Source organism: Cryptococcus neoformans, chromosome 8 (genome assembly GCF_000149245.1).
Source record: "Cryptococcus neoformans var. grubii H99 chromosome 8, complete sequence".
NCBI classification, from domain to species: domain Eukaryota; kingdom Fungi; phylum Basidiomycota; class Tremellomycetes; order Tremellales; family Cryptococcaceae; genus Cryptococcus; species Cryptococcus neoformans.
Window position 1 is genome coordinate 1,024,920 of NC_026752.1, and position 18,505 is coordinate 1,043,424.

Sequence of the window (18,505 nt, forward strand, 5' to 3'; positions counted from 1 at the left end):
AAGGTTTGCCAATCAACAACCTTCACGAAGAAGAAGTCGACAGTGGGGCCTCTGACCATAGTGACAGAAGTTCAACATTGGTAGAACTCAGTTTGCTACAGCTCTACTGTTATACGTAATTTACTGTATGCTAGTATCACAACCAGTTGCATTCATGAAATCCGCCATGCCGAGTTCCAAGCCTTACACAATCCCAAATGTTATGTTTCTACAAAAATGTGTGCAAATATTACATTAGACCGACCGATTATGACCTTACAACACCCTTACTCGGAATCAGCGGCGGCGATTGGGATAACAGGAGTCGAGGCTATCTGAGAGACGATCTGAACAAGCTCCTGGCAGAAACACCAAGCGAACGAAATCAAAGGCCTATTTATAGGTCAGCTTGTCCGAAAAGCTTGGAGGGGCTTATTACAGCTACATACTTCGGTCTTAGCCTTTCAGAGTCCTCGTCATCCTCCGGTTTTTCTCCGAATTTACCTTCCGCTAACGCCTGTTCCCATTGTCTCACATGAACTTCCTCGTAGGTGAGGGCGTAGCAGTGACGTGCTACGACTTGCATGGGTGTTAGAGTCGTCTTGAATTCAAAATCATTGACAATCTTCTGCGCAGTCTCTCGAACATTGTTGACAAGGATATTGTATGCCTCACGTAAAGGTTCGTTCAAGTTTTGGTCACGAACACGCTTTCTTCTTTTGTTTCGGATGGCAATACCAGAAGGAATCTCGGGCTCGTACACACGGTAACTGTAAGAGTGACGGGTCAGAAATTACTAATATCAGAGGCATTTTGTTGTTGAACACCCACCGTCTCATGTCGTATTGCAGATCCCTCTCATAGCTCGCCTTAAGAGGCTTCAACCTATCCAAAAGACTTTCGTGAAGGGGGAAGCGGGTGATACGAGGGTCTGTGGGGTATCCCATTTGTTCAAGGTCGCTCGGCGAGAAGTGTGCATCGGCTTGCACCTGTTGTACAAGTAAGAGTGTTAGCATGCAAAGCATAAAAGTAAGATTGGCTTACAATTCGGAAGATCTTTCCAAGAATACCCTTGCTTTCGTACACCACCTTGACATCATCCTGATGGCAGAACGTCAGTGTCAATGCCAAGCTGGCCTCAGACAAAAGAACTTACCTTGTCCATAAAGTCAGGCCACTCCTTCGGACGAAGGGACGGGTCAAGAGCTGCGGCTTGACCAGTCTTGGCAAAGTCGACACTGGGAGGTGTTAGCAAGTTTAGTCGAATAGCTGAAAGCGATGGAAACTTACGCGGTCTATGACAAGAAAAAAGCACGACGGTTAGCTCATTGCATACAAGAACATTTAAACAACGTACAGAGTGAATCTCTGACAAATGCAAACACCTGGGGTCAAAAGGTGTATACATGTCTGAAAGTGCCAAATGACAGTTGTCGACTTGTCCAAGGACGTCGTTCTGTATGGTTGTCAGTCTTTTAGTGCAATTTATCCAGGAAATGACGCCTCATACAAGGACGTATTGGACGAAGTTCTGCAAGAAAGTAATCAACAATCGGCTATACTGCCAGGTTTGAATATCGCTGCGTACGTACTTCATTCAAATGCTTTTGAGTGACGTGTTTCACACTGATGGGATCAGGAGCTTCGTAGTCCATAGGATCGTAGACTTTGAGAGATTGGACAAATCGCTGGTCCCAAATAAGGGTATAATCTGAGAACACGCAGAAATCAGTGGTTGAGATCGATAAAACGGCATCAATTAGCGTACCATCACCATCTAAATCACCACCACCAAGCCTAAAAATACCATTGTCAGGCACTCACAGGGATCCTGTAATAATGTACTTACATGCTAGGCATGTCTCGCATGCCCTGCGTGCTAAAGACGATGACGTTCTTGAGGTGTCGCAACTCAGGACGATCGACAGCCCACGCTCGACGGACATCACCTACGTTGAGATTAGCGATACTTCCAGGAACCTGCTAAGAACAAAGCGTACCAGGGTGCACTGAAACCAGGAAACAAATCAACACTGTGTCTCTGTTCTACAAAACGCAGAATACTCACAGGCGGGAGCTCGACAGACAAGAACTTCGTTGACTACAACCTTGGGAGGCGAGTCATCATTCTCCTGGAATTGACAGAACACTTCGCCCTCCTTCAGCGTCCCAGTTTCATCAGCAATGCCTACGAGACAGCTTCCATTAGTGATCAAACGCCTTACAACGTCAGCTGAGGTACATACCGATCAAGTATACTCCGTCCGAAAGCTTGACCCGTGCTCGCCATTTCAGATCTTGCAAAGCTCGACATTCAATGATGGCAGCAACGTCTAGAAGCAAGGGATTTTCGTTGAAGCCAGATCTGATGAGTTGCGCCAAAGGGAACTATAGAATTCAAGGTCAGTCTTTGCTCAAAGCCTAATGGAACGGAGAGAGTAGTGTAACGACTCACGTCGTTACAGAGCGCAATCAATTGTTGATCATTCTCCGTTACTGCGTTATTCCACACTCGATCCTTAAAGCCCTTAATGTCGGCAATAGCATCTTCAAAGATCCCAATGATGAGTTCATGGGGTACACCGTTGGCGCACATGATATTGATAAATTGTCGGTTCAAAAAGGCGGCTTGATACTTGGCAATCTGAGAGTGCACATACGTCAACAGCGATATATCGACAAGGAAAAGAATGAAAGGAGGATGTATTTACTCTGATGACGTTTAGGTCCGCAAGATCACTTCTGAATTTGATCATGGAAGGGCGAAGACGAATCTCATATTCACTGACCAGCTGAGACCAATCAGACAGTACACCCTTGGCACCACTTGAGACCATGTCGTCAGTAAGGAAACGTGTGAATTAAAAATGGAAAAACGGCTTACCCCAAACGGAACTGGATAGCAGAAGGTTGAGCGTTGATCCCGACCTTTTCATTCAACGCCAGTGCAGCCTGGTTCAAAACCTCTCGACCAGCAATACCGCATCCATCTGTGAAACATCGCCCGTTTCTTTCGATATCCGGAAGCTCCTCGCCGATGTTGATCTTCATGTTGACAATTCGACTGGTGCTAAAGGGCTAGTCCATGTAGATTAGCCATTGACCGTGATTCATGATTTGCACAAGTGGAAGCTTACCAGACCCATTCGCGCAGCGTGCTTTGCGACGACAGTTTCATGTACCGTACCCATCCAGTTTCGCAGCTCAAGGCCGTCAATGACCTTATTATTGATGAACCACATAGCATGCTCCCTATAAATATTAGTCATGTTTGGGACAGAATATCTACTCACTTTTGCTGGGAAGCGGAAGAAGCGACGGGATAGAAAGTCTCTCCTCCAATGACCAAACCGAACTGTAAAGCTCGACGAACGCGAGCCATGATACCCACTGCAGGATTGATGCTATCTACAAGCTTCATGTAATCAGCGATCTGCACGAAGCGTCAGTCAGCTCAAAGCGAGAGGAGATAGAACAGGAAAGAATACACACGAAAAGTCTATCCTCCTCGTCTGTGAATTGTACTCGAATGATACCGTCAAGCTTGTCATGGTAACGTCGGGTGACACTATTGGAGGGTTCGTACTGTGGTGGACCTATAAGAAGACGAGTTGGGGTAACTAATACCGTCCGGATAAGGACGAGATGGGGTTGGATGTATGGGGGCCTTCTACGAAGGAAAGCGGCCAACTCTATACGCCCGTAATGTCAGAATGCAAATACTCAAGAGCAAAATAGCCCAACTTTTACTTACTGGGAATTAGATGCTTGATATCGCGGATTCTTTGCTGACTGAACAAGGCTTCCAAGATACGATCGTGGAAAGCAGTCGAAGACGAAACCTTTCGAAGCATGGCGATCAACTCTGCTGTATCACCTGGAGCCATAATACCATGACCAATGAGGCCTTCCAGCAATGTTCTAGTGGAGAAGGGAATCGCAGACAGATCGGGAGGGGCGTATACTCGCTTGAAGTCTTCGCCAGTCAACACACGAACCGTCCATCGAGCACGCTCGCTGGTAAGAGACATGAGATCCATTTCTGGATCCGCTTGTGCGAGGGCTCGGATCTTGTGTGCACATGCTAAGAGTTTGTCATACTGTCTTGTTCCCATTCTAAAAACCCATCTATAAGTGTTCCAGAATGTTGGCTATTGGAAACTGGTGAGTACTCGGTCGTTATAAGTGAGAAACTGACTCACGTAAGCGCATGGGCCCTCGGGAATGGCTGGAATAGCATTGGCATCTCGCTCGTTCTGTGGTATTCGTTAGTGGTAAACACGATGGATGAATTGAGTTTACCTACAACACCAGAAACCGCAAAGTCCAAAGCTGTCGCCCGCCTTCGGTCGATCAAATACTTGGTACCAGCCATATAGTCCGGCGCCTTGTCTCCAGGATCGAAAGGAGCATAAAACTTTGGCGGTCGGCGACAGCTGACAGTGACAGTGACTTCAAGAGCGTCTTTCTGTGTTAACCCATCGGGGAGAGGTCGCTTGGTGATATGAATACCTTGATGGTTGATATCGTCAAAAGACAGTTCTGCGTAGAGAGGATTCAGAGCTGGTGGGAGAATTTTCGGGTCCAACTTCATTTCGGCTTTGATAACGAGGACTTCGCGCTTGAGATCGAAAGCCAGGATGGACCGACCGTGGCTTCTTTCGTCATAGCCTTTGATACAAGCCGCTCCGAATACCTAGGTATGTCAGAAACGTCCTTATCGCAGAACAGCTGAACGCTCACCTGTGTGAACTGTCGACCTTTCAGACTTCCCATCGCAATTGCATCAGGCCAGAACTGGAACCTGTCGACATCACTTGTCTCGGTCCGTTCTGGGCCTTTTCCGGGACGAGGCATGCTTCGCTGGCCATAGTCGGCCATAAGGCGTTTTATGAATTGCGGGTCTGAGAATTTGGGAGGATATGCGTGGATACCATACTTTGTGGAAGTCATCTTGACGGGAATTTCAGCTGGAGATATATGGGCCACTAAAGGTTATGCTTTCACCTATAATTCATAAAGGCTTAAGAAAGAGCAAAAAGCTATAGAAAGGAGCTGAAAAGGGGCGTGCTCACAGTTGGTGGTCTACTAGAAGAAGTCGATGAATGGCCACAGTTGCGGATATGTTTTACGTGAGTTTCCCGGCTTGATGATATTGATATGGCTGGAGAAATACTTTGACTAATTCTTGCTGCTGACGGGAGTGTGTTGGTACGTTCGCAGAATACCAAGTGATTCCCAAATTAATCGATATCTCTGTTGCCGCAGTGTGTTGTAAGGAATGTGCGAATGATGGAGGTTGGCGTGGGGGACGAGAATAAAGAAGCCCGGAGAAGGAGTAGGAAGGTGAGAGGGGCGAGCGATGAAGATGCGGCTGACCAGCACAGGATCGAACGATCATCCCCCAGACAACAAAATAGTCGAACAAAGAAGACTTCCGACAACGGCGATCGCCGCTAGATAAAAGACGAAGCAGCAGCCAGAGTACTCGATGTCCGGTCGGGGACGGACGTCGGCTTGATTAATACTATGAGCCACTCACTTGCTTCGATCCCTTCTTGCCAGATAATGTACATCTATACTCGCCTTTACTTCATCACCCTCTTACATGCCTGAAAATCAGTCAGAATGACCCTGGCAACCACACCTTCTACAGCGTCACCCATAATGACTCATCCCGACATCCTCCCTGTCATCCTCTCATTTGCCGACAGGCAAACCTTGTCTCGTTGTATGCAAGCCACCTGGAAGCTCTTCAACTTGGCCTCTCCTTATCTATACTCAAACATACGACTAATCCCAAACGAGGCTGATGCTTTCCTCCACGGGGCGAGCTTCGGGCCGATAATCCTGGAAGACGGTTCAGAACGTGATCTGAAGCGTGAGCTTCTGGCTATGGTCAAGGTCCTCAACATTGAGAGGCATCAGGGATGCAACGGCTTTCTAGCGACCGCATGCTCTCGGTGGAGGGGACTAGGGATAGAGTTTCCTTCACTCAACGTCCTAAGAGTATGGGTGGGTCCCAACATGTTCGAAGGCGGCTGGTTCAACTGTCCATGGATACCCAACATGTCGCCCCAAAAACTCGTCATGCGAAATGTCACCGCCATCTCTGCTGGCAGCTCATATACCTTCGCCCCCCAAGGCTTGTTATGCAAAGTACAAAAGGTTGTAGTGGTAGTACCCAAGCTCCGGAATCTATCAGACATCAACCGGGATGCTCTTAATTCCCGTAGGCGTATTTCAGAGTCTCCGATCCAACCTGGAACAGAGACCGTCATTGTCTTCTGGACGGAAGGTCCAGATTCAGGTTGGTGGCCTGAGGCACCTCTTGCGGATTACGACAATATCGTCGACCAGATAGTCCTATGTTCTCTTGCCGAAGCAGATAAGCTGACAATCTGCAATGCTGGGTCAATGTACCCTGTAGTATCTGGAAATGGAGCTTGTCTTACCTATTCTAGCTACCAGGAAAGAGAAGAGGAGGTGGCAGCGGCTGTGAAGCGCAAGGTTGAGCAAATTTCGCGGAGGCGAGGAGAACTGGCTAGACTGGGCAAGCGACTGGAAAGCCTAAGATTCATGTCGTTTGGAGAGTACTTGGAAAAAGAGGAGTGGAAAGGGGAGTTTGATTCGGAGGAGGTGGCTCCATGGGTATTATCGTAAAACACAACACTGTGAGGCTGTAGATCTCCAAAAGTGTATGAAAACAACACACACTAAACCTGTCGAATTTGTACGAAATGCCCTTTTTTATCAATGTCCAACATCATCCCTGGCATATCACAGCCACCGGCCGGGCTAGTCAACAATCACCTGTCTAATCAGTCACCTCTTCGACTCATCTCGACTGCATATACCATGAACGACCAAAACAGTTGGTGGTGTGTGTTTAAGGAATCAGCGGTGCAACCTACACTATGCATCAGACCTGGGTAACAACCCAGATATAAAGGATATGCAGATGCCACGACTCTTTGGTTATCTGCTGCTCTAGGAGGATGTGTCGTTATACTAGAGCTGGCAAGTCGGAAGGTCTCGAGCGTCTTAGGCAGAAAGTTCAAGACATATTTGCCATGTACTGTACAGTACTGTACTGTACATTTCCGGGATATTCAATTCCTTCGCCCCCACACTTGGACGATTTACAAATCATTCTTTATTGTTCTGACGGACCATCTCTTCTATACATACATCTGGTTGCGCAATTCGACCCATGACTACATAGAATGATGCTTTGGCTTAGCTAATTTGAGATACAATGGGAACCAGATTCGCTCTCGGCCACCCCTGCCTTCTCTTCATCTTCCCCTGGGATTAGCGTACGAGATCGAGCAACGTCCAAAGACGCCTGTACTGGACAAGGAGATTCAAAAATCTATCAAAGCGGTCCATCACCTTTGTGTCAGCATGACTCTTGGAAAAGTGAGTGAGCCAAGTTTACCTCATCAAGCTCTTCCACTAAACTAAGTATCAGCGGCTGTATCGTTTTTTGTAATGGAACCTACGGGTCAGGCCTTTCGTCTCTACTGCTAAGAAATACCACGCGATGACTTCAAAGATGTCCCAACATACCCATGGCATATACGTCCACCAACCAATCTGTCAAATGGATCAGCACGATCGCACTGATTTGGCGTGTGCCAGACTGTGATGACCTATCACAGTATGGCCTACCTTTTCCAGTGCTAGTGTATGTCTCTGTCAGAGATTTCATTCATTATGTGGCCTCATGGACTTACAAATGGGAGTAGTCAGTTGTACTAGAAGTGCTAAACTTGCATGGTGAGTATTGGTTACTGAGTTCCAACAGATTGCTCTTGACTGACAAGAAAGGTTCAGCGAGAGCACTGCTATACCCATTCCCGCCGACCTCTGTTCGGTGCTCAAAACTTCAGGACCATACACAGCTAGTAAAGGGATATAGGTCCAGCCGTACGCGCCGTAGAAGAGGATTAAGAAAGCGATGGCACCCTTTGCCCCCGCTTGATTAGAGTCGGAAGAAGGAACAGTTGCGGCTCCATGGGTAGCTATAGCCGAGCACATCATAGCAAAAGCCAGGCAAGTCGCGCAGGCGGTCGTACCTGCAATAAGCATGGGGCGGCGTCCGAGGCTATCGGAGCAATAGGTCCCAATAAGAGCCATTATCAGTCCTGAGAGTGTTGACGCGAGTCTGGGGATATGTTGTGAGTTATGATGGTCCTCACACCTATATTCTCAATGGGACTCACGTCATGCATAGCTGTGCTCGGACGCTAGAAATACCAACTGTTAATAGGGGAATCAGCAAATAAGGGAGAGATCTATCTGTGATAAAAACGCACTTTACTGATAGAGATTTGGGAGCTACAAGGTGTCAGTGATGCATTTCGATGATCGTCATGTTGCTCACAAACAGCATTCTGGAATACAGTTCGGCAACAGCAGCTGTAAGTACACCCTTTACGTCCCTCCTTTCACAATGATTGAGGCACACTTACAATGTATTTCCTACCAGCTACCATTACCCATTATTAGCAACTTTGTCCACGCTCTTGGTGGTCGCTCAACGCACTGTGCTGAACACACCCATTAACAGGGTTAACATCAATCGATATCTCTTTCCTCTTGTGTTCATCATACTCGAAAAATTCCAAGTCTTGTTAGTTGCTATTTTTAGTGATTCCGCAATTTGCTCCAACTCTCTTGCCACGAAGGGAGTGAAATTTCCGTTGCCATGATATTCGATAAGAATTTCTCGTGCTCGATTGTGATGTCCATGGGCGTATAACCTGATCTAGTATCAATTTTCAATGCCAGAGAGTACGAGGATGCGGAAAGCCGACCTCACCATCTTGGAGATTCTGGAAGGAGAAAGATGAAGAGGGGCTATAAAGGTTCTATGGATAAATGTTGGTCGGTGACTTTGCTTTATTTCTTCACCCGGACGTACGGAAACCCTAACTGACTGTGAAAGTAAGGTCAGCGCGAGGCGAATCACTTTAAATCAGCCACATACATATATATCGGCAATCTCCAACCCTTGCTTGAATCGATTTCATTCGTGAATATAGAGATTATGGTGGCTAAAGCGCTTCCAACCACTTTTGCGATCATGTCAACCATGCCACATTACGTACAATCAGCCTTGCCTGGAGAACTCACACCACGAACTAGAACATTCACATTTCCGTCAGCACTACACACATCTTCAGTTAGGGAGAGTATAGTCACGTGTTAAAAAGGCCTAAAAAGGGATGGTTCGAGTCAAGACATTTCTTGAAGAACGCATCACCACCACTCACCAGCAATTAGGCCACGGTTGAGAGAAGGAGCCAGCTCCACGACATACGGAGCAGCCGCTATAGAAATCACCATCAATGTTCACGATGGTACTGCTGCCGAATTAAAAATTAAAATGCTTACCTGGCTGGAACATACCAACAGCGCTACCCAGTAAACCTCTTCCAGTTAGCAACGTCCCAAAATTTCGAGCGGTCGATACGAGGGATGTGCCGCAAATGGCGATCAAAGAACCTAAGGGGAGTTTAGTGAAACCATGACTGTCATGCTGACAAGAGGTTGCTGATGATACTGACAAATGAACATTCCACCTCTTCGACCAAATTTGTCCGCCTGCATGAAATCAACCAAACGGCCATAGAATTATTCTTGTCCAAAGACTTACGAGAATAGGACCAAGCCAGAAAGTGCCGCAAGCTCCTATAGGCCACATGGCAAATACAATCTGCAGTGAGCCGAGTCAATTAGTCCATCCCATCTTGCTTGGCCCAATACTTACACCTGTGGAAGCCTAATATTGACCGGGTTCAGCCACTGATCGGGTAACCGGACGCATAACATTATACTGACCCCTCCATTACCAAAACTCCAGTAAGCCTTGAAAGTATCCATGGCGCTGTACACTCTTTCAGCATAGGACAGCCAACCTGCAATCTTAATATACCCACTTCATCGCGGTCATCGCGCTTACCGCGTACCTACGGCCAAACATTCAGCAACTACGACGCATTAGCGAGGAAGATGAAGTGAGTACCCAGACATGATCGTCGATGTGAGGGCGATCAAACAGATAGTATAGAGCTTGAGCATCCCACGGGATAACAGGTCGATAGCGGGATCTGTATGTCTGTCAGTGAGGTTATGGTTAGTCTGGTCTGCCTACCGTCATCGGCTACGATACGTCGTTCAATGGATGAAGGTATGTGTATGGATTCCCCCAAAAGACTGAGTGATTTCTCCTGTAACTCTGCCATGCTCTGCGATGTTTGGTAAATTGATGTAGCAAACGAAACCAATATATACGACAAATTCTTTGAGAATCAAAAGATGCAGCAGTTACATATCGCAACAATCTCTTATGCGCAATCTTATTGTAATGCCTCCGGATTTATCAGAACAATGGAATGGTAAGGAAGAAATGAAGAGCCAAAGGTATTCAACGACGCCGAGTCCATATTGTGTCGATGCAGAAAGCAAGATGAGTAGGGGAAGCCCGGTGACGAGAAAGGAATCACATTGGAGAGTTAACCCTCGGTTGAATAAGTACCGATAGTGCATACTAGATACATCATCTCAACTACAAGACTCTAGATAAATTCAAATCGACTTTCGCCAGTCTTTAACAGTTTTCTGGCATTTTCGCTGCCCACCACACGTTCCAATTTGAGAGCATCAAACCTAGAGTACAATACTCTGCTAGATACTTCCGCTTCGTCGACGTCAACTTCAACCTCTGATTTGTTCTTCGATGCTAAGAATGGGGTGTCCAAGAATTCTGAATAAAACTGAGCATGGTCCGGAAGAGAGTAGAAGACAATGGTCTTCGCGCCTCGGATCTTGTAACGTCGGTAAAAGTGGAAACGTTCGGTAACAATAAGGAAGGCTTTCTTGCCCTTGAAGAAGAGTGTACGGGCGCGACTGATTTCGGCGTTGGAGGAATATTCAGAGATGGCAGTGAATGACACCTTGTCGGCTTTTCGGAGGTAGTTGGTAACTCTCACAAAGTCGAAGTACGAGGGGATAACGATCAGTGTGTTTTGTCGGGAGATGGCGGCCCGAAGAAGTGCAGGAATTGTCTGCAACGAACTATCAACACCCAGGATGTAATACAGACAGGGGACACTCACATTTTCGGTAAAGAATTTCAATCTCTTCTCAACCTCGTCAACAGCAGCCTCACCATTCATACCCTTGGGACCTTCCAAATCAAAGCGCTCAAACACCTGCCGCACACCAGGCTTGACTCGGTCCATAACTCCACCAAAATCGTTCCTCTCACTTCGAACCTTGCCTTGTAAGTTGTGACAGGACCTGTTGAAGAGCGCACGCGCCTCTACGGTATCATATCGGCTGAGGATAATAGTTTGTCGGAGATACTTGGCTCTGAGAATAGATATCAGTCAGATGAATGCACTCGGCTAAATTTCGGACGTACTGTGATTCGAGATACCAGGGTTTGACTCGCGAAAAGTCACAGCCATGAGGACTCTTAGGGATTTGGTTGATATTGTTAAAGATGAACTACACAAAATTAGGCTTTTGAGTAGTAATTATTTTATCAATGGAATTCACCTGAACATGTTCCCAGTTCTGCATCTGCATCACATCTACGCCGTCCACAATGCAGATTTCCAAACTACTCAGCAAATCTGTGCTGTCTTCCCTTTCAGCTGCCATCTTAAAGCCAAGAGGACTCGAAATGAGAATATCACAGTCAATCAACTTCTCTTCGTTCGCAGGCATCATGATCACTCTCCAAGCCTTCCTAGTAATCTTGATGCCGAATCGAAAATTGTCGTCACTGTTTCCGCGGAAGTTCACAAGATGGTCTATGGGGAAGTCGGCGCTGGCAGAAGGATTGGCGAGAGGATCTTCCTCGTCCTCAGGCAGGGAGAAAGAAGAGACGAAGGATCGCTGGTTCTCAATTTGAGTACCGGCAGGAGCGAGAGGGAAGAGGTGGGTCTTGATATAGGTAAGAGCAAGCGATCGGGTGGGAAGAAGGAACAGGACCTTAGGGCGGGTAAAAGATTGGTCTCGAGGAGGCTCGGTCACTAATGTGGAGTTGTCTGATGAGGCAGCGTGAGCCAATTTTTCGTTGTTTCGAATGATTCGCCTTCGAGTCCTGTTGTATAATCATTAGCGCCATAATTAACTAAATGGGCCATGTTACATACTTGAGAACATGATTGACAGAGTGGATAACAGCAGCCTTTCTCGTGGCCTCCTTGTGTTGACCAATCAATTGCGTTTCTGAGCCGTCTGCTTCACCGTCGAGCGAATGAAGATAGTAGTCCTTGTATGTGCCCAAATGGGACAAGTACGTCGACAAAAGGGGAATGGTAGTTGAAGAATCCCTGATCGCTGGCAAGAGAGAAGGAGTAATCTGAAAGGGCAAGTGTCAACTAACACTACAAAGAGGTAGTGTACTTACTCTTGTCTTCTGATACTCAACAAACCCAAACTCAGATTTCTCAGGAGTCAGTTCCACCACCTTGCCAAATCCTTTCAAGCTCTTCCTCTCAGACTTCCATTGGTTGCCTTCAGCCGATGACAGAGCGTCAGAAGTCAAAATTGGAGGAGCTGCACTGAAATGAAGGTTGAAGAGATCTGTGTGGCATATCACATTTCCCATTAGCGAAATCTTTAGATAGGACATCTAACCTACCAGAGGTTATAGCTTCCTCCTCTCTGTCTGATTGCTCGTTATCAACCTCCACGACCTCGACGGCATCGCCGTTTGCGGAATTTTCATTCATTTCAACGGTCTTCTCCTTGGCTTTTCCCTTTTCTCTTTTACCATTGCCCTTCAAATATTGGCTACCGCTCGGTCCAACCTCTCCACCCCAGACGACACTCTTCCTGCGTTTCTTGGACTCGCCGTCCTCTGAGTTCTGCTGGGTTGAGGTGCCTTTGAGGGAAGGCGATGAACGGTGGCCGCCCGGCAGGTCGAGTTCTCGAGGCCGCTTGACAGCGCTAACGTTGAGTAGGGTGAGAAGCTTGACTTCCTTGGCAGTGCTCATATCGAGTGTCATTTTGAGGAAATTGCGAAAGTGTAAGGACTTCGCTTGCAGCAAGTAATCCGGCACCTCCTCAGAAATCTGGGAAATCTGAAAGCTGACAGCTTTCCCACGGTTGAAACCGAGCTTTTTTCAACCTCCACTCCGTGCCATACTGGCAGCATCTCAAGAGGGTTTTTGCTTTACGTAAGACCAAGAGTAGACCGGTCTCACACTGCAATTCCAAAATCGTCGTGAGGGCTCATTAAGTGTCCTGATTCATTCTCATTACTAGCTGATACAGCATAAGAAGACATAAAAGGGTATGACCAAAACAAAAACAGGAACTAAAACCGAAATTCTATGTTGTTTGATGGTATAACACACGGGTATATTGGAAGCTAACATGAGGGTATTGAAATTGTTAACCTCACAGCAGTAGATGGGCATATATATATACTTCTGCGATCAAAATATCATGAAGTGGGATAAAGAGTGGGATAAAAAGAAAGATAGTAAAAGATAAAAAAAGGTTTTCAGACAGCGGCGACGAAATAGTTGTAATTATAGTCAGTGGGATTACTGTATTGGAGAGTGAGCGATCATCCCCAGTATTTTTAATCATGGACTCACAGAGTATAGCTGAAGGATCCACTAGAGTCATAATTCTTCACCGTCGTGCCGCTTCTCACAATTTTGCCGGTAATGCTACCAGCAGCGCTTGCAATACCAATTTTACTGACACCTGCTGGTAAGTACCAGGAACCAGTGTTGCTACCGCTGGTAATGGTTACCGTAGCGGCCGCCTTGAGGGCAACCCAGACGTAGAGAATATCGTCGGTGTTGTTCCAATAGGAAGGGCGAGCGCAGGTTGGAGCCGTGGGATTTGCGGCCTTTGGGTGAGGGCGAGTCCAGAAGATCATTTGGTCACTGGCAGAGGGGTAAGAACCGGTCTTGAAAGCGGGTGCGTAATAAGCAATGAGGCTGAGCCATGCGGTGTGGGGCATGCCGTTGGTCCATCCCTGAGAGTTGGGCTGATCTGCTCGGATAGGACCAATGTAATGACTCTCTCCATAATCTGATCAAATTCCATCAGTATGTTATGCTCATAGGGGGATTTGCTTATACTCACCGTTCCAAGAGATGATCTCCGCCATGTCAAAGGAATTCCTCATAGAGATGATCTGCTCCATCCTCCTTGCCAAGAGCCAGTCGTCTGACCTGTAAATCCAGTCCTTATTGTAAGTTGAAGGGGAATAGTAAGTGAAGAAGCACGGGGCCACAGGGGCCATGTAACCCTTGCTGCCCAGCGCTGACATATATGAAGTGTCAGAAGAGGTGCTAAGCGCAGTGCTGCCTGTAGGCCAGCCACCATTCCAGTTGAATTCGCCGTCCATCCAGGAGTTGCTGGAGAACGTTGAGATATCGGAGAAAATAGAAGGGAGGAAATAGATCGAAATACCTTTGGCCGTTAAAAGGGAGCGGAAGTATGTCCACCCAGCCGAGACAGACCCTTGGCCGAAAGTACAGGATTCACCGGAGAATGTCGAGACGAGAACTTTACCGTTATATGTGACTTGAGCAGAGTGGGTGGAGTAGGTCGCGATGCTGGCTACGTGAGTGGCTGCGTCAGACGCTGTAGAACAACTCAAAGAAGAGACATCGAGCGACAAGAAAAGCTTGAAAGACCCTTGTGCCTTGGCAGCAGCGTAAGCATCGGCAATACGGGCAGGCTGCCATGTATCAATACCGTAGTTAAGGGCAAAACCGTCGATACCAGCAGCAGAGGCAAGAGAGATGTCGTCGGCCCAAGTGGATTGTTTGTAAGAATAGGTGTTGCCGACCATATGGTGGGCGTAGAGGGCCTTAGTGCTTGAAGCCTTCGGGACCGCTGCCACACCGACAGTGCTGGTGACCGCAGCGTTAGCAGAAACGGTTACGCTGGTGCTGGCAGCAGTAGTGGATGAAGTTGTGGATGTCATGGTTGTTGAGCCGCCGAGAGAATACACACCGAGCCTAGTGTCACCACCGCATTTCTGAGAGCTGTCACCCTTGCAAGCGAATTGACATTGACTATTATCGGCGACCTTTGAAGAGTCCAGGATGTTACCACAGTAGCACTACGAAGAAGATAAGTAATCAATCGGAAATTAATGTCAATGCTCACCTCATCATAGTATTCAGTTCCAGCATAAGTATAGCCAAGACCCGAGCAATAACTATTGCAGACAGAAGGTGTCATAGAGCTACTAATCTTCTTGCTGCCGTTCAACGTACGGTTGTCGCCGTTATCCTTGTAGCATCCAACGTAGGTAACAGAAACAGAAGTGCTGGCAGCGGCAGCAGAAGTTGAGGTGGTCGAGGAGGTCGTGGTTGTTGAGCCGCCGAGAGAATACACACCGAGCCTGGTGTCACCACCGCATTTCTGAGAGCTGTCACCCTTGCAAGCGAATTGACATTGACTATTATCGGCGACCTTTGAAGAGTCCAGGATGTTACCACAGTAGCACTACGAAGAAGATAAGTAATCAATCGGAAATTAATGTCAATGCTCACCTCATCATAGTATTCAGTTCCAGCATAAGTATAGCCAAGACCCGAGCAATAACTATTGCAGACAGAAGGTGTCATAGAGCTACTAATCTTCTTGTTGCCGTTCAACGTACGGTTGTCGCCGTTATCCTTGTAGCAGCCAACGTAGGTAGCTGAAGTCGACGTCGAGCCACCCTTATAATAGACGCCAAGTCTGGTGTCACCACCGCAAGCCTGGGAGCTATCACCCTTGCAAGCGAATTGACATCTGGTGTCGACATCGAGCTTTGTCGAGTCAATGCTATTACCGCAGTAACACTAGGCACACCACGTTAGACATGTTCCTCACTGACAGTCGCGATCGAGAGGTTACTCACTTCATCGTAATACTCAAGGCCAGCGTAGGAGTACCCGAGATCAGAACAATAGGCAACACACGCCGATGGGGTCATCGTCGAGGCGATTTTTTTGCTGGCGCTCAGCGTCCGATCGTTTCCATTATCTTTATAACATCCGATGTAAGACCATCCAGAGACGGTCGTCGCCGGTGTCGCGCGTTTTTCGATGAGCGATCTGTGATGATACTTCGATTGTCGGCCAAGGCTAGGATGGGCCTCGACAGAAGCCATGGCCGCCAGAGCAAGGACAAAGAGCTGACTGTACATTGCGTGTGTTGATTCTTCACGCCGGTTTGATAGGTCCAGAGTGATGTCAGTCGCGTCTAAAGTTGTGAATATTACCGGGGCCTTGTCGTGCCCTGTCGATTATAGAGGTGTTTTGCAAAAGAGTGACAGTAAGTGCCGACAAAACGTCAAAGCCAACTTAACAAGGATATTTACACCTTTGGGCTTTATGATTTGTTCGGGAGGATGTTTTAATGTACAAAGCGAACACAACAACTGACAAAGCGAACATAACAACTGACAAGGCAAATGTTCATTCCTCTCTCCTCAGCGTTGAGGAAGCCGAAAAACAGAAGCCTCCAGGAACAGAAATGTGAATATGCCCTGAAGCCATCTGTCCTTCCGTGCTTCAGCGTTTTCTCTCCTTCTGTTTGTTTGTTTTTTTTTCCCAACTTTTAATCTTTATTGTTATGATCGATTTTACATGTGGCTTTGGGACACTGGGCTTATCTCGATATGGGCTCTTAGTCACTAGACATTGAAACGTCAGATTTAACGTCCAATATTCTCCTGTCAAGAGAGATGCTCACAGATTTCCATCCTCTATCTCATTGTGCCAAAGTAGGGATATAGTATAGGTCGTCGCGTCGCGCAAACATATTGTTGTTGTTTTGGCTGTAAACAACCAAGAACAATTTCAGGGCCAGCATGGCTTCTTGGGGGGTTTTGGCAAAATAGGGTTTTGGCTTTATCTATTAATTGTTACTTAATTGCCGGATAAAAAGCACGCTACCCCGGACAGCCGAAGAACGCGTTCGGTGCTTGTTCCTACTTTATACCCTGGACCCTTGATATGATATTATGTCACCTTCGTGTCTTCTGTTCTCTGGAACCAGGGGCCAGGGACCAGGCGAGCCGCGAGGATGTTCTCATAATGGGGGGTCGCGGTTTTTTTTTTTTTTTTCAAATGTCCCAAGGAAGCGTTCCAGTAAACTAGAATTTAGCACCACCCGTAGCATGTTACATCAGTTCTAGTAAATTACAGATTACTGGACCTTTGCTCAACCTGTCCCGGTTAGTATCTTTCGTAATGGAAATACCGCCTCATTAGTCTCCGCATCAGCCCACGCATCAAATGTCATTACTCGTACTCACGTGATTCTCGGACATACGGCAATCTCGGACATATCACTCTACTGTACTTCACCATGAATTATCGTATTTTATATCACAACCAATACATATACAGCTACATAAATCTAGGAGGTGCCTGATGGATCCGGTGTGCATGCATGAGCGGCATTTGGCTCTGTCTCATTGCGTCTGACCCGAGCAGTACGCCTACGTTTCCTCCTAGCCTCATCTTCCTCCGCTTTCCTTACAGCAAGCTTCTCAACATGCTCTTCCTGATATAATGGGTCAAAGAGTTGACCCCCAGGGTACCTCTGCTTCTTCATACTCCCCCGAGTAGCGTTGTCAAGCGTCTGGGCAGCCTTGACTCTCGCCAACTCATCCTCCAGAGGCGCGTTCCTCGCCATCAGCTGCTCATTGGCCTTTTCAAGCTTAAGCATGGCTGCGAACGGGTCCACTTCCCCTGTCGGACCGCGTGATTATTCGCACGAAGGATGAGGAGGTTGCGAGGGGTTGATGAGGATGCATCAAGTTCGTGTTTGATTTATTTTGTTGGTCTAAGATACGAAAGAATTAAAATAATATTAAAAATCTAAAAATTATTCTCTCTTCTTCCTCCTCTCGCCGTCATTCAACTCGTCCTCAATGCACCTTCTTTAAAGGACCAACGTCCTCGCCCTTGCCTTCACCAACTCAATGCTAATCCCCCTTTGTAAGCGAACGAACACCGCCTCTGGCATCGCCTCTCACCACGCTTTCAGCTCGTCAGCAGTCCCATGGCTTGTGAGGCCCCCTGTCGATAAGATAAGTGGCTTGAAAACGCCACCGGCTACTCTGGGGGTCCTCCTCTCTACTGCCTTGCCGGCCTTGTCGAGCCAGCCGACGCACCACTCGAAACAGAAATCTGCGAGCTTGCTGTTTGGTGGATGGGGGACAGCCGTACTCCTTGCATCGTTGTCACCAAGCGAAAGGACCTTGAGATCATAGTCAGTGAAGGGGAGGGAACTTGTCCCTCAAATCCTCAAGTCGTTTCGGCGCTGGCCGGAGAGTGTTGGTAAGGAGATCCTCAGTGGCAGCTTGGGGGGAAGGAGTGGCTGGCGCTTGCTCCTCAACTTTCATGATGGCAGGATCAAGAGGAAACAGGCCCGATTTCCTCCAAGCTCCTCGAATTTGACTTGAGGTCGCCGTCTCCCGCCACGCCCTCTGGTGCCAGCCCCAAAACATCCCCATGACCACCCCTCTAAG

At 47.4% G+C, this 18,505-nt stretch overlaps 6 protein-coding genes and 1 non-coding gene; 2 read left to right on the forward strand and 5 right to left on the reverse strand.

The window, feature by feature from the left end:
* Positions 1–128: 128 nt before the first annotated feature.
* Positions 129–5,354, reverse strand: CNAG_03466 (RNA-dependent RNA polymerase 1). XM_012195575.1 has 25 exons: positions 5,055–5,354; positions 4,723–4,986; positions 4,286–4,675; positions 4,182–4,235; positions 3,734–4,130; positions 3,472–3,671; positions 3,273–3,412; positions 3,117–3,231; positions 2,864–3,057; positions 2,691–2,805; positions 2,435–2,623; positions 2,226–2,367; positions 2,048–2,167; positions 1,980–1,988; positions 1,829–1,928; positions 1,748–1,776; positions 1,572–1,690; positions 1,490–1,510; positions 1,337–1,435; positions 1,270–1,274; positions 1,136–1,217; positions 1,024–1,080; positions 811–968; positions 429–749; positions 129–372 (listed from the first exon to the last, which is right to left on the reverse strand). The coding sequence occupies exons 2-25, from the start codon at positions 4,930–4,932 to the stop codon at positions 267–269; spliced, it is 3,372 nt and encodes a 1,123-aa protein (XP_012050965.1). The 5' UTR covers positions 4,933–4,986; positions 5,055–5,354; the 3' UTR covers positions 129–266.
* A 139-nt stretch (positions 5,355–5,493) lies between these two features.
* CNAG_03467 (hypothetical protein) lies at positions 5,494–10,281 on the forward strand. XM_012195889.1 has 8 exons: positions 5,494–7,401; positions 7,454–7,669; positions 7,731–7,761; positions 7,819–8,162; positions 8,219–8,331; positions 8,390–8,405; positions 8,474–8,867; positions 8,937–10,281. Exon 1 carries the CDS (start codon positions 5,608–5,610, stop codon positions 6,640–6,642), a length of 1,035 nt encoding a protein of 344 aa, XP_012051279.1. The 5' UTR covers positions 5,494–5,607; the 3' UTR covers positions 6,643–7,401; positions 7,454–7,669; positions 7,731–7,761; positions 7,819–8,162; positions 8,219–8,331; positions 8,390–8,405; positions 8,474–8,867; positions 8,937–10,281.
* Positions 7,438–10,232, reverse strand: CNAG_03468 (hypothetical protein; the record flags this gene model as incomplete). Its single annotated transcript, XM_012195890.1, has 16 exons — positions 7,438–7,442; positions 7,552–7,578; positions 7,719–7,739; positions 7,806–8,089; positions 8,208–8,231; positions 8,301–8,322; positions 8,453–8,473; positions 9,096–9,128; positions 9,261–9,317; positions 9,382–9,492; positions 9,555–9,591; positions 9,644–9,703; positions 9,829–9,874; positions 9,927–9,956; positions 10,013–10,097; positions 10,142–10,232. The coding sequence occupies 16 exons, from the start codon at positions 10,230–10,232 to the stop codon at positions 7,438–7,440; spliced, it is 954 nt and encodes a 317-aa protein (XP_012051280.1).
* Positions 10,282–10,503: 222 nt separating the features above from the next.
* On the reverse strand, positions 10,504–13,049 carry CNAG_07735 (U3 small nucleolar RNA-associated protein 25). XM_012195997.1 has 7 exons: positions 12,644–13,049; positions 12,410–12,585; positions 12,153–12,361; positions 11,551–12,100; positions 11,414–11,499; positions 11,106–11,361; positions 10,504–11,054 (listed from the first exon to the last, which is right to left on the reverse strand). Exons 1-7 carry the CDS (start codon positions 13,008–13,010, stop codon positions 10,566–10,568), a joined length of 2,133 nt encoding a protein of 710 aa, XP_012051387.1. The 5' UTR covers positions 13,011–13,049; the 3' UTR covers positions 10,504–10,565.
* Positions 13,050–13,230: 181 nt separating this feature from the next.
* CNAG_07736 (glucan endo-1,3-alpha-glucosidase agn1) lies at positions 13,231–16,397 on the reverse strand. XM_012195576.1 has 6 exons: positions 15,884–16,397; positions 15,531–15,824; positions 15,142–15,483; positions 14,107–15,094; positions 13,608–14,052; positions 13,231–13,556 (listed from the first exon to the last, which is right to left on the reverse strand). Exons 1-6 carry the CDS (start codon positions 16,169–16,171, stop codon positions 13,511–13,513), a joined length of 2,403 nt encoding a protein of 800 aa, XP_012050966.1. The 5' UTR covers positions 16,172–16,397; the 3' UTR covers positions 13,231–13,510.
* CNAG_12779 lies at positions 13,269–16,198 on the forward strand. XR_001046078.1 has 6 exons: positions 13,269–13,568; positions 13,633–13,725; positions 13,774–13,938; positions 14,026–14,069; positions 14,116–14,233; positions 14,302–16,198. It is a non-coding gene; the product is annotated as a hypothetical RNA (non-coding RNA).
* A 24-nt stretch (positions 16,398–16,421) lies between the features above and the next one.
* Positions 16,422–17,767, reverse strand: CNAG_07737 (hypothetical protein). XM_012195998.1 has 3 exons: positions 17,475–17,767; positions 16,720–17,122; positions 16,422–16,660 (listed from the first exon to the last, which is right to left on the reverse strand). Exons 1-2 carry the CDS (start codon positions 17,698–17,700, stop codon positions 16,989–16,991), a joined length of 360 nt encoding a protein of 119 aa, XP_012051388.1. The 5' UTR covers positions 17,701–17,767; the 3' UTR covers positions 16,422–16,660; positions 16,720–16,988.
* Between the last annotated feature and the right edge of the window lie 738 nt (positions 17,768–18,505).